The sequence below is a fragment of the Toxorhynchites rutilus genome, chromosome 2 (genome assembly GCF_029784135.1).
Source record: "Toxorhynchites rutilus septentrionalis strain SRP chromosome 2, ASM2978413v1, whole genome shotgun sequence".
Lineage (NCBI taxonomy): Eukaryota > Metazoa > Arthropoda > Insecta > Diptera > Culicidae > Toxorhynchites > Toxorhynchites rutilus.
The window spans coordinates 331,715,147-331,728,833 of record NC_073745.1 but is presented as its reverse complement, the minus strand read 5'-3'; the positions used below and the strand labels follow the sequence as shown (position 1 = coordinate 331,728,833).

The 13,687-nt window shown below is 44.7% G+C and overlaps 2 protein-coding genes across 2 annotated transcripts in view; one reads left to right on the top strand and one right to left on the bottom strand.

Moving 5' to 3' along the window:
- The window catches only part of LOC129770635 (calcium uniporter protein, mitochondrial), a 480,509-nt gene that overhangs the window by 144,069 nt on the left and 322,753 nt on the right, over positions 1 to 13,687 (top strand). The window lies entirely within an intron of this gene.
- Positions 4,932 to 6,599, bottom strand: LOC129770636 (protein javelin). The gene is made up of 2 exons (XM_055773594.1): positions 6,387 to 6,599; positions 4,932 to 6,180 (listed from the first exon to the last, which is right to left on the bottom strand). Exon 2 carries the CDS (start codon positions 6,029 to 6,031, stop codon positions 5,081 to 5,083), a length of 951 nt encoding a protein of 316 aa, XP_055629569.1. The 5' UTR covers positions 6,032 to 6,180; positions 6,387 to 6,599; the 3' UTR covers positions 4,932 to 5,080.

The window sequence follows — 13,687 nt, the reverse complement described above, 5'->3', positions numbered from 1 at the left end:
AGCGTACAAATCTTCTCTGTATGGACTCAATACGATTGACTGCATTATTGTAGAACGGCGCCCAAATTACTGAACAGTATTCTAAAGTTGAGCGGACTATTGAACAGTACAAGGTTTTCAAACATGCAATGTCTCTGAAATCCTTTGCATAGCGAAAGATAAATCCAAGCAGAGAAGATGCTTTGCTGGCGACATATGACACATGCTGTTTAAAGGTGAGATGAGAGTCAAGCATTACTCCCAAATCCTTCACAATAGACTCTCGGTTTAGTGACTGCCCACGAAGAGAGTATGTGAAGCAGATGGGTGATTTCGTCCTACAGAAACTGATGACAGAGCATTTCGAAGCATTCAGTATCATCATATTGTTTTGACACCACTCAGCAAATATGTAACTGTTGTTGAAGGAAAACTGCGTCAGTACGATCGTTTATGACAAAGTACAGCTTGAAATCATCCGCATAAGACAGCTTCTGGCATTTGATTGAGAAGTGAATGTCATTCAAATACAGCAGAAATACGAATGGACCGAGATGGCTGCCTTGTGGTACACCAGATGACACAGGAAAAGATTGAGAAACATGATCACCTATTTTGACGGACATTTGACGACCCGTGAGATAAGATCGAAGCCAGTTGAGGAGTGCACCATGGAAGCCAAGCCGCTCTAGTTTGGCAACAGCAATCTTATGGTTGATTTTGTCAAACGCAGCCGAGAAGTCAGTATAGACAGCATCAACCTGTTTCCCGTTATCAAGCTCGCGGATTATAAATGATGTGTATTGCACTAGATTTGTTGATGTTGATCTTTTCTTCATGAATCCATGTTGTTCAGCAGCTATATAACTGGAACAACTGTGTTTAACGAAGTCTAGGACGATTAACTCGAAAAGTTTGGACACAGCACACAATGCGGCAATGCCTCGATAGTTCGTAACAGAATGCTTGTCGCCTTTCTTAAAAACAGGAAAAATGAAAGAATCCTTCCAACCGTTAGGGAAAATTCCAGATTTTAATGAGAGGTTGAATATGGCTGCAAGTGGTGTACTCAGGACGTCTATACAGTATTTAATCACCAAGGCGGGGATTCCATCAGGACCAATGCAGGTGGAGTTTTTCAAACGAAGGCCAGCTTTACGGACGTCATCTATCGATAAATGTGGAAGGGGTTCAATGGCTAAGTGCATGGGAACTTCTCTTGCAGCATTTGAAACGAGTTCATCAGAAACCACTTCGCTAACGAAAACACTGCGAAAATGTGCCATGAACAAATCGGCGATTCCATCAACGGTAGACATTTCCCGATCTCCATTGGACATCGTGGAAGGAAGGCCGGATTCCTTACGTTGATCTTTCACGTGATTCCAGAAACTTTTGGGATTAGATCTAAGCTTATGTTGAAGACGATACTGATGATTGCGATAGAGATGTTTGTTGAGCGCCTTATACTGTTTGTTGATTCGTATGTATTTCTTTCTCGATTCTTCTGTTCGCAGTTTGCAAAACTTCTTCAGAGCAGCCCGCTTAGAGGTTTTTAGGCGCTTCAAACGATGACTGGACCATGGAGGGTGAATTAGTGAGAGCGAAATTTTCTTTGGTACGAACTGGTCGATTGCGTAACCAACTGTACTTGTAAATATATTGGATGCAACATTCACGTCACAACCTCGCATTTCTTCATCCCATTTAATGTTGTCAAGAAAAGCGATCATTCTAACGAAGTCAGCTTTCCAAAAGTCGTATGATATGCTTCCTGTGGCGTTTCGGTAAGGAAAAGCCTGGCACAATTTTAGCGATACTTGTAGAGGTGGGTGGTGGATGCAATGTTTCACTAGTGGCTCAGGTGCCTCAAAAATTGAGCAGTTGGAAATTAGCTCCTGACTGAGAAAACATAGATCGAGCAGTCTATGATTCGCGTTGGATACACTATTCAGTTGACGGAGACCTGCAGTACTATAACTATCCAGAAGGGCAGCCGCTAAGGGTCCAATGTTTGAGCAACTGGATTGAGTATAGAGGTATCCGGCATCGTTTACACACCATTTGAGTGAAGATAGATTGAAATCACCAATAACAAGAATGTCGTCGTTTGTACTCATCTTCGATACAATCCAGAAGAGAGAATTTATGTGTTGATTTATCAATTCAGAATCTCTTACTCGGTCGGGAGGCAGATATACTACACAGATGAATACAGATTTTGATTGTAGAGTGAAGGACATCCACAGTTGTTCAACACCAGTGCAATTCGGTGGATGGAGCTGTCGAGATTGAAAAGTTGACCGAATGGCAAGTAAAACTCCACCACCATTACTTTTGGGGCTCGTGTCTCGTGACCGATCAGTGCGATATACTGTGAACTCCGTGCTGAATATTTGCCTAGAGAGTGTGCTGCTTTTTAACCATGTCTCCGTGAATGCATAGATGTCGTAACAGGCGTCTGAACAAGCCAATCTGTATTGAGCCACTGACGTGTTGATTCCTCCAACATTCTGGTAATAGATGAGTACGTTATCTTCCAGTAGTGTGTTATAGTTACACGGGACACGGTCGCTGTAACGCGAAGATCCATTATGTGGAGAACAAGATGAAAACAATGGATACTTTCCTGATATTACAGGCTGGACGACTCTTCCACCAGACCCAAGCACAGGCCTGGGACGACTGTTGAACGCAGGCAGGAAATGCTCGACTGTGCTGGGGGGCTCAGAGTCTCCCATAATACTGAACGGTTTGCGTCCCAGGTGATGAAGACCATCAGAGTTGGAGAAGCTGCGATGTGAAGGATTTTCAACGTATGAAATGTTCGTATTTAGAGTGTACTTGCCAGAGGGGGTAGCACGGAAGACCCCGTCTCCAGAACTGAACACAGAGCCAGGACGACTAGGACACTGCTGGTTAGACTCAGGATGCAGCACGACTGTGTCAGACGGAGAGGAGTCTTCCATAGTGCTTATTTCTGTGCGTCCTGTGATGCGATGATCTAAGTTGCAGTTAGGTGACGGATGGATGATCCGTTTTTTTGGTTAGGCTCAAACATACGTACGTTTACCCCATCAGGCCAGTACCATGAGTCACCAACAATTTCAGATACGGCTTTTGATATGACAACTTTGAAGGATACGAAAGAGAGATCTTCTAGACTCTTCCCTCGCGGTACTAGCTTGGTGATTTTTAATAAAGATGAGTCAATGTTAACAATATCATGAATATGCTTCTTCAAGTCGTTTTCGTTCTGTTCCGGTGCGAAGGGGGTAACATAGAAAGACCTGCATCTTGGGTGGTAATATTATCGACAATAGTCGAACGATTCAGAGTTTGTGTTGGAGTGGATTGGCACGAAAGGTTATTACGTGGTGGAATGCTGCTCGTGGGACGGGATATATTGGTGGTTTGAAATGGTAATATCCGCACCCGCTTGTTGGGACCAACTACAAACTTTTCTGTTGGTCGTGCAATTGTGCCGTTGATTTCATCAATAACCTCGAAGAACGATGTATCGCAACAGGACCTTGTATTATTTGTGCGATCATCTAAAGTCTCATCTAGAGTAAGGCGATTCAGGTCATGCAAAAACGTTGATTGATGTGTTGGTTTATTTTGTTGATTTTGTTGCTGTTTTCCATAAATTATTGAGTTAATTTTTCGAAGATTTTCTCCGTAGACTCCTAGACGAGTATCCATTGAATCAGTCCGAATCATTAGCTCACGTAGAGCTTTCATGATGGTTTTTTCTCGGTCGTAGACGGCTGGCTCAAAATTCAAGCGACAAGCATTGCAGAACCAGAACAGCCCAACACTGGCAGTCCAAGATGAATATTGGACCTTAGTAAGTCCTACGCAAGTATGATGAAATGCCGTACCGCATGTTCCGCTGCAGGTTATTGCCCTACCTGAGTTCAGCGGTCTCGTGCAAACATTGCAGGTATCCATTTTGTTGTGGTAATGAAGACAGTTTGTAGCAATTCGGTTCAATTCACCACTATACGACGGTAGTTGATAACGCCCAGATGTAGGCAGTATGTTCAACGAGTTTGCGATTGATTCAGCGCGAGAGATGAGGAGCTTTGCAGCGATAGTTGCGTCTATTGTCCAAAAAATCGACGTGGAAAAAAGCGTGTCTTTGTATTTTTCACTAACAAAGCACAAAAACACAAACTCGCGAAATTCCAAAATGTGTAGAGACGGCACACCGAATAAATTCACAAATATATATATAGAATCACGGGACGTTTTCGAACAATATCAACACGGAAACGAGACGAAAAGATTTTAAAAACTCGATAAATAGCGGGAAAAACAACGACCGAAAAAAACGTTTGTTTACACAAAGCCCCCTATGGAAATCGTGATGGGATCTTCAAGACTTCAAATCGAAATTTCGAAAGATCGTGTTATGTGATCGTTTTTTGATTGAGAACTAAAGATGACCTACGAATTAGAAACTCATTGTAATTCTTGTGAAATTGGCGTTAATTTTGTAAAGGAGTGAAAGTTTTTTCATCTGGTTCTGTAGTTATTCATAACTGGAATTTTAATTTTTTGAATTTGTCAAGCCTGAACACAACAATGAAATTCGAATGGTCAACCTTGTAAATGAAGGTAGTTATTGTATTCTACACTATATACTTCAATTCAACCGACTTCTTACACATCTCTGGAAACTCAGAAAAATGGAGTGGCTCTATAGTTATGAAACGCAGTGTATAACGTAGAATTAACCATCAGAGAGCTGGTAAAGAACTCGAATATTGATCATGGATGCGTTCTAAATATCGTGGTTAACGTTTTGCTTTGTGATCGATGCTAAATTTCACCCAACATTCATCAAACGTGTCACTATGAGACGTGGATTTATGAGTACGACATCCGATCGAAGATAACTGAAAATATAGAAAGGGGTATGTCATCAAGAAATGAAGCATTCACCGTTCGACTAACAATTATATATTGTTTCATTCTACAGATAAGCAGTACAATATAATACTATTTAAATAACTGTAACAGATATAAATACCGTACACTGTTTTCACCCAACCAATCCCAACAGCTGTTCACCATGAAGCATATACCTCCCTCCTCACTTGCTACTGTTCAAACTATCATAACATTCGCTCTGCTGCTGCTGTTGCTGCTGTATCGGCGCATTTGGATCCAACACCTCGAACTCCTCAAACTCCATATCATCATACTTGCGTTTCTCTATCAGTTTCTTATCGTTCGCAAAGTATTGTCTCTCGTCGAACTTCCCCAATGTGCTCCAGTTCACCAGCTTCGGCGACGTCAGTTCCTCCTGCTTGCTGCCCTGCTCGACGATCGCACTAGGCTTGATGACGCTCTCCACGCCGTTGACCCTTGGGACCTTCCGCTCGTTATTATTCTCATCATCTTTCGGTTGTTGGAAGTTGAACGTCACTGTCTTGGCGACGGAAGCCGCCGCACTGGAGGGGGGCACGACTTCCGACGACGAATCCGTCACCGAGTCCACCGAGCAGTTCGTCATAACCAGCGAGGATTTACGCGCCTGGTTCTCCTTCTCCTTGGCCGGCTTGTTGTTCGGTTTGTTGTGGCTGATCGTGGCTGCGAACGCCAGGTCAACGTTCTTATTGCGACAGACCTTCGGAGGACGATCGAAGGTTGATGATGGTTTGGCAGGTTCCGTCGCCGGTGGTTGACCCCCCTTGAGCAGTGGTGGGATCAGTAGCTGACCGGGAACCGTTATGTGATTGTTTACCGTAACCGTTGCGGGTGGTTCAGGAGGAGGAGGAGGCGCTGGAGCCTCCCCAACCTCCGCCGACTGACAGTTGATGGTGATCGCTGGTTCGGCGGCTCTGCATTCGTCCAACTTCTCGATACACTTGGATTCGATGATCCGAGGTTTGCTGCGGGCGTTCAGGGTGCTGTTCTCCAGCCGGTTGACGAGGTCGCGGACCGATTCTTCGGGCTCTTCGGTGAGGAGTATATCATTGGGTTTCACTTCGTTGTTGCCGTTGTTGCTGCTATTATTATCGTTATTATTCGAATCTACCATAGGGGTTTTGGTTGGTAGTGGGAGTTTGGGACGATCTGCGGCGCTGGTTTTTCGTTGGTTCTTCAACAAATCGGGAGGAGTTTTTCCAGTGCCTGCGAGCTCAAGACGACTGCTGCAGCTGTTCGATTTGACCAGCTTGAATTTCACACCTAGCAGAAGAAAGAGAGAATAGTGATGGTAATGTGTTATTGTGCTACTCGTATGATGAAAGCCCGTTTGAAGCATGAGGAAGTAAGCATGACATGGTAGTCGTTCAGGTGTGCCAGCGATGACTGTTAGATAGTAAGCGCATGTTCCTTCAGCCTTTGGTTACTTACACAGATAGAACAACGACTACAACAAATGCATAATTTACCTTTGGAATGATCATTGGTGTGGCTGCACACTACACGAGTTATAACTAAATAACAGTCACGCGACGTACACACAGATGACTACTAGCGTGTCAACAATGTCTATATATGGTTGCTTAGTAAGGCACTGTAATACACCCATAGTAGAAACTAGGCTCATAGGCAACCAGTTGAAAGTTATCGAGCTTTTGCACAGGGTCCCCACCGATTGGGGTCACTATACCGACCGCATTACCTAAGCCATCCAGTTTCGCGCTCTGGTGATTGCTGTTGGAGTTGCGTCGTTGTTCACCCATCATCTGCCGGCAGCCGTGCGGTTGACAAACCTGGCAGGTTTTGCGCTCCTGTCCACGTATTTCCTTCATAATGGCTTTGGTCATCGTGTTCATGTGTTCACTCCGCTTGTCGACAACGCGACCACCGTAATAGGTCACGGTAGATCCACACTCCCGAATCTTCTCCAGCACATCTTGGCTAACGTAGTGCGACTCGAGTTCATCGTCCCCGATCAGGTTCTCGTCGCCGAAGTCACCATCCATTTCATTTTCTCCACATTCACAGGGGGAACTCAAATCACCACTCGAAATTCCGCTGGACAGGCTTGCCGAGTCCCATTTGCGGATACCTGCGTTAGAAACTTGATTAGGTTTTGAAGAAGCGATCACTCTCGAAACACTCGACTTACCCACACTGGACTTGGCGTCATCGTAGACATGCTTCGCTGCGGCGGTTCCCAGCCGTAGCGTGCCCTCGAACAGCTTGCGAACATTTCTTACCGTATCCGGGCTGGGCAGTTCCTCGTCCAGCAGCTCCTTGTTAACCCGGATGGGGTGGTAGAAAAAATGCTTCTTCAATCCAGCGCCCCGCTGTTTCTGTTCGCCGCCCTTCAGCGTCCCCATGGTGATCCGACAGCTCGCCGCAACGCTCTGCAGCGGCTTGTCGGAGATCTTCTCGATCTTGGTGCGAACCGGCTCAATGATTACAACGTTATTGTGCGCGAGCAACTCCTGAAAGCTGTAATCTTGTAGGTACTGCATTAAACCATCGAATTGAGCCGCTTTTCGGTGGTTTACCAGCAAGTTTTTTTGAAACATTTCCGATTTCATGACTTTGTAGCGGACGTGGTCGAAGTCCAGGTTCTGGGCGTTCTTCGGCTTCACCAGGGCCGCCTGCTTGTGCCCGTCGAGCTCAATGATCTCCACCGTTGGACTAAAGCTCTGAAGTTCGGCTCCTTCGTCGAACTGATAGGTGGAGTACTTGTTTCGGGATGTATTCTGTCGGGCCGCGGTCTTCTTTGGGATTGGCATCGAAATGCGCTTCTGCTCCCGTGGTTCAGCAGAACTCCCGGGTCTTCCGAAGCGCTCTGTGTCGTTTTTTGGCTGCTGCACAGTGTCTTCGTTTTTTGACAAACTCCCGCTGTCCACCTGGTCTCTACCCTCGACTTCCTTCGCATCGGCCTCGTCTATCATCTTGGACCAGTAGCTACGAATCGAATCCACCTTATGCAGAAACTCCTTCTGTGTCTGCTGACCATCGTGGGTGCTTCTGGCCCCGTGTCCAGAAACCCCACCGTCTTGTTGCTGCTGCTTCGACTTGGAGTCAATGACATGTATCACTTGCGGTCTCGGCATTTTCCTCGCGCTCAATTCACTGCTGTTTTCAACGATCAACGAATCGAACGATTTGGTCTTCACCTCATTCGTTTTGATGAAGTTGTTGAACGTCTTTGTCACTATGATCGGCGCCGAATTGTAGATGTTCTCGGTGCTATTGAACCGACGAACCCCCTTGAACAATGGCCGATCGATAACGCGGTTCTTCACCTCTCGTCTTGCTTGTTCCTTGAACGGGTTGATATCCTTGAACAGGCTGGAATGGTCTACCTTCGGGCTACCTTCCTTCTTTTCGGGAGGTTTCGGATCCGGAGGTCTACCCTTTATGATCGGTATCGGTTCGGGTTTAGATTGTTCCTTCTTGGGAGTGGGAATCTCAACGCTTTTCTGATGCGTCGGTTTCTTCAAAATCGTATTGGTGTTGTCCTCGAATATCTCCTTCTGTTTCACGCTCTGCTCAAGTTCCTTCTCTCGCTTAGCCGCCTTGGCAGCTACCTCATCGACGATAACCTTCTTTCCCCCTAGTTTCACGGTCGGAGCTAGCGCTAGATGGACCTTCGGTGGTTGTTCGACCACAACCGGAATTGGTTTGAGCTTGGTTTTAACCTCGACAATCGCCTCCTGTTGGGGTTTCGGTTTTTCTTTACTTTCAAAGTTGATCCTGCTGGTTGTCTGTTTGCCAACGGTGCTGGCGAACGTGGAGTAGATCACCGGTTCTGGACTCTTCACCGCAGCAGCCAACGGCTGTTTCAGAACGATTGGGGATTTTTCCGCGGGAGTGATTACAATGGCCGGTGTAGTTGCGGTGGGTGGAACGATGGGCGATTCGGGCGGAGCGACGATCGTGATATCACTATCCTGGTCGCTGGTAGTTACGACGGAGTTTTCGTAATCAAGTTCCACCCCAATCTCCTTCAGATACACTTTGGATGATGCCTGACTGAGAACCTCTTTGGTAGGTGTTTCAACGACCTCGATCGAGGGAGCTCCCTTGTCCGATTCCTCCAGAGATGTATCCTCGTCCGAAGGAGGTTGAGTCAGATTCAAACTGGATTTGTCCAGACGTGGTAGCGAGTCGAAATGATCGCTGTCCGCTCGAGTTGATCGTCCGGATTGGTCGCTATCGCAGATGCGACGAAGTTTCGCGTCTATGCGTTCGGAATTTCTGAGAATTTTACAAACATCCGCTGCATCAGGCAGAGAATTATACTGGTAGTCGTTGTCGACCAGCGGTTTCTCCTTCTGCTTGTTCTCCGCGAATTCCTGCCGTAGTTTGAGGTTGGATATTATCGATAGGCGTTCAATGGTACCACGACTAGTGTTCTTGATGTAGCGCTTCAGCGAATCGTTTGGTTGTGTCTTTGGTTCAACTGCAACAATTTTTGGTTTGGGTTTGGTCACCTGACCGTAGAGGGTGTCGATAGTGCTTTCCGCCTTGTCCAGATCCGTTTCCTTGAACAGGTCGTCGTAATCTTCGATCTTGAGGCCAAGTAAACCTCCGTCTTCTGCGAGACAAACTTCCGGCAGTAGCCCGTCTAGCGCTTCCTTTTCGTCACTTTCAGACGATAGATAGATCGAATCGTACGAGATAACGCTGGAACTCTTGTTCGACACTTGGCTGTCTTCGATTTTGATGATGGTGATTCCACTTTCTTTCTCCTCCTTCACGACGAATTTCTTCTCCATAGGATACCCATTTTTGATCGTCTCTAGTGTACTGGTTTTACTAGCGGCACGAGGTTCCTCCTTCAGCGATATATCGTCCAAGTGTTTAATGTCTGCTTCGATGCCCGTTTCCGGTTTGGAGGTTCCCGAGTATTCACTGTGTACTTCAACCTTGGATATGAACTTCGCGGAATCACCGCTCCGAATTGAGTTCGGTCGACTCCCGTCGAAGCTGTTCTGCTGGTGGAGTGAGTGTTTGAAAATCGACGAATCGATGCTGTCCAAGTCGCTTTTGTCCGTGTGCCACGGGAACGGTTGACCGTGGGCGTTGAACCGTTTCGCTAGCGTGTAGTGCGTTTCGTTGTCCACCGGTTCCGTTATTTCGCCCTCGTCGTAGATGAAGTTGTACCTAGGGATAGAATAATCAGTCACGGTTGTGGGAGATATAAAATTTCATTCAGAACTTACCGCTCCTTGAAGAAGTTACGATCGATGAGTTTAGCCCTCGGGATGAGCTGTGATCGTCGAGCGCCCCGTCCGTGCAGATGTAGATCGTTGTAGGACTCCTCACGGATCACCGCTAGACTACGGGTTCGTCGCAAGCTGCAGGCTTCGTTGCTGTCCGGGTTGTAGAACTCCTGATATCGATGCTGATGATGGTGGGAATGTTTCTGCTGCTGCTGTTGCTGTTGTCGCTGTTCCTGCTGGTTGAGATGTTCCTGATGTTGCTGCAGCTGGCGCTGTTGGTGATGTTTGCTGCTCGCTGCACGGGACGCCTTCGGATTCACGCCGTACAGATCGTCGTACTCTTCCCTGCAGCTGTCTATGCGCGAATATAGATCGTACAGTCCTGAGTCATAGTCGCGGTAGCGAAACTGACCAGCACCCACGAGGCCACCGGTACCAGCCACTCCACCGGCGATTCCCCGATAAGTCGTCGGAAGATCTATATTCGAGAGGGACTTTTGACGCCACCCGGATCCTCGGCCCGGTCCACCGAATGAGCTGGACGAGTCACGGATGCGCACCCGGTCCACGTAGTTCGATGCAGTGTCGGAGTTTCTGGAACGAGAATGATTTTACACTTCCCATTAGTTCAAGTTGCGTTATATTTCTGAACTCGCTGAAATTGTCACCCAGGCGCTAATCGAAAACGACATTTGTTTCAAGAACTTCGTCCGATTCCAAATAATTCCATCAAACTTGTTGACACATCCAATTTGCTATCGGATCCGAAAATCAATGGCAATTTTTGCACAGCTATTTGCATCAGCAGTGGGCTGATGCATTTCCCCAGATTTTCAATGCCCTTCGGCCAAGCAGCGGATGAAAAAGTATGACGCTGTTGGATGCGAATCACGATTTGTCACCTCCACCATCATCAACGGCAATGACAGCAGCCTATGTACACGTATATGAACCCCTCTTGATATTGGAATCACGTTCGCTGCCGCGTGCGATAATCAATCTGTCACGATGTCAGGTTCGATTTGATTTGGAAGATTGGGAGAATGAAACATATCCATCGGGGTAGAGATAGAGAGAAATGGTGTTGCCGAGGCTTACGCTTGGATGTTTAAAGAGTTGTCAGTATAAAGCTGAATATTTAATCGGGCCAATGGCATTTGCATATCAAAGGCTTCAATTACCATTGACTAATCACTTTTAGGTAATAGATACAATATTAATGTCTTCAATTCGCAAGCAGGCGATAACAAAATTTCTTCAACACTTAGGTGAAAATCTATAGAGAATTGCGGACTCTCCCCAAAATGGAAAACAATTTAAATGTATCTGCTTATTGCTAATTTTAGCAATCATGTTTTGGTTTTTTATGTATCTATAAATTTTGAAACATCTGCAAGATTTTGACATGAAATATATTCTATCCTACAATTCAATACATCTTTCGGTTGATGATATATGAAATATATATAAAAGCTTGGGCGGAATCCAATTTGGGTCAAGAAAAATTTTGCCATTGGCGGAGATATCATCACAATCAGGAGTTTTCCCGCACAATCAGGTGTATCAAAATTCTTCGAACAGAAATACATCTTGTTTGACACATTGAATCACTTCCTAATTTAAATAAGAGAGCGTTCAATTCTATGCATAAAAATTCATAACTCCAGAACAAAATGAGATAAAAACGTATTGAAGGTACAAAAGTAGTACAAAAATAATTTTGGCGAGACTATTCGACTATTTCTTCTTCATTCTTCTTCAACGTTAGCACGCTTCGACACACTTCTCGATAGAATTCCGGAGCTGATAGACTGATAGATGCTTTTGTTTGCGAGGAAGATTGCGTCGAAAGGGTTCATGAACAACATAGATAACCTTGTGCTGACGTACCGACCTCGGACGTCTATCTCCCACATCAGCTGTTTCTTTGTACTGCTGTAGTGTACTAACTAATCGTTCATTGATAGAAAACGGTATGAGCAGCCGTTTTTTCGCACTTAAATATCGCGTCACTTGCCACACGCTTCTCGTACAGACCGAACTTTATCGTTTCAGGGAACCCGAACAAATGCTAAAGGGACCATGAAACTTGGTGAAAGTGAAGCGGGGACATCTAAATATTCGTCTCCTTAAAATATTTCAAAACAAAAATGCTTCAGCACCGTTTCGATTTCACTCCGATCAGCTTGAATTCGATCGTTTACGATGCGAAGCGAGTTTTCCAAATGATCATCAGTGATTTTGTTCCTTTACTTTGATTTCGCTTGTTTCACAACGGAAACAATTGTTCACAAATATATGTAGATTCAAACAAAGGAGCAATAAATGAGCATGTTTTATTAGCTCCGGGAATCGCACTTCTGGATGTAGTCAACAAATATAGAGTAGTCATCAAAAAGATCACGATTTTAAATTTTGTCACGCAGCTTTAGATCACACTGCGTTTCAATGAGTTCCATCGGCATTCAGTGGCATGAGGTAGAAAATAAATTAAGAATTCTTTTATGTGATTTTATGTGAAGAACCAAAATCTGCGAGTGAAATCACTCTTCAACAACTGGAGTGCGTCATCACTAGAGAAATTCTCAATGTCAGAAAATAAGCAAAAAGATAATTTTGCATTTGTTTTTTTTCAAGTGTTTTGATCTGGTTGCTCATGTTGTGTTTCAATTTACCCTTACCTTGGAGATCCAAGTTCAAAACTTTCATTCGGCTTGTGATATCTGTCAGGAAAGCTAAAGCTTGCACTATTTCTTCCTCTATTAACCAATCATAACTCAGTAAAATATGGAATTTCGCTATACTGTGCATCAAGAAAAGCTTTGAAATGATAATAACTCTCATGCATTGAATAGTTGATTGACGATTTGGACGATATCTTCTAATTCTAAATATTCAGCGCAGAGATTCTCCTAATGTGTGATGCTATGATACTGCATGAATTGCTCTGAAACTTCTGGTTGTTTTTAAAGATGAGCAATATCCCTTCGTTCATACAAACATTTTTTTCTTCTAACTCAGAATTCTTCCAGCACAAGATGTGGGAACAAACATCTTCATTTTTGACCCATATTTCGACTCATATTTTCATTTCAGATTGAACCTTCATGACAGCAGCAGCTTCATTACGAATCAAACAAACCGGGTTCTGATTTATGCATTATGCATATTAAAAAATACATTTCAGACAATTTCCCTTGGAAAACACGTCCTTCATCAGCAACTTTCCCTTTTTTTTGCTAGTGCTGACATCCACTTAATTTTTTGAAATACACGCCAGAGCGAACAGAAAGAAGCGGTCTTTTTCAATCTATCATAGTGACTTTTAACACTTTTTGTTGGTTCGTCACTCGGACCACGGCTTTACTTCCGATCCGAAGGAAGAATGTCGGGAGCTGTACTTGTCAATTTCGAAAGTAAAAGATGAAAATGACAATTTCAATTTCGATTATGTGTGTTCACTACGCACACTGACACATCGATTCCTCAATTTCGTTCTTTTCTGTTATTTTTTTCTTTTGAATTTGAAAGCAGACGCTCTCATTTAACGATTGAAA

What these genes read in the sequence shown, in the direction of transcription:
- LOC129770636 (XM_055773594.1), bottom strand. Translation starts at nt 6,031, where the DNA reads ATGGTAGATTCGAATAATAACGATAATAATAGCAGCAACAACGGCAAC.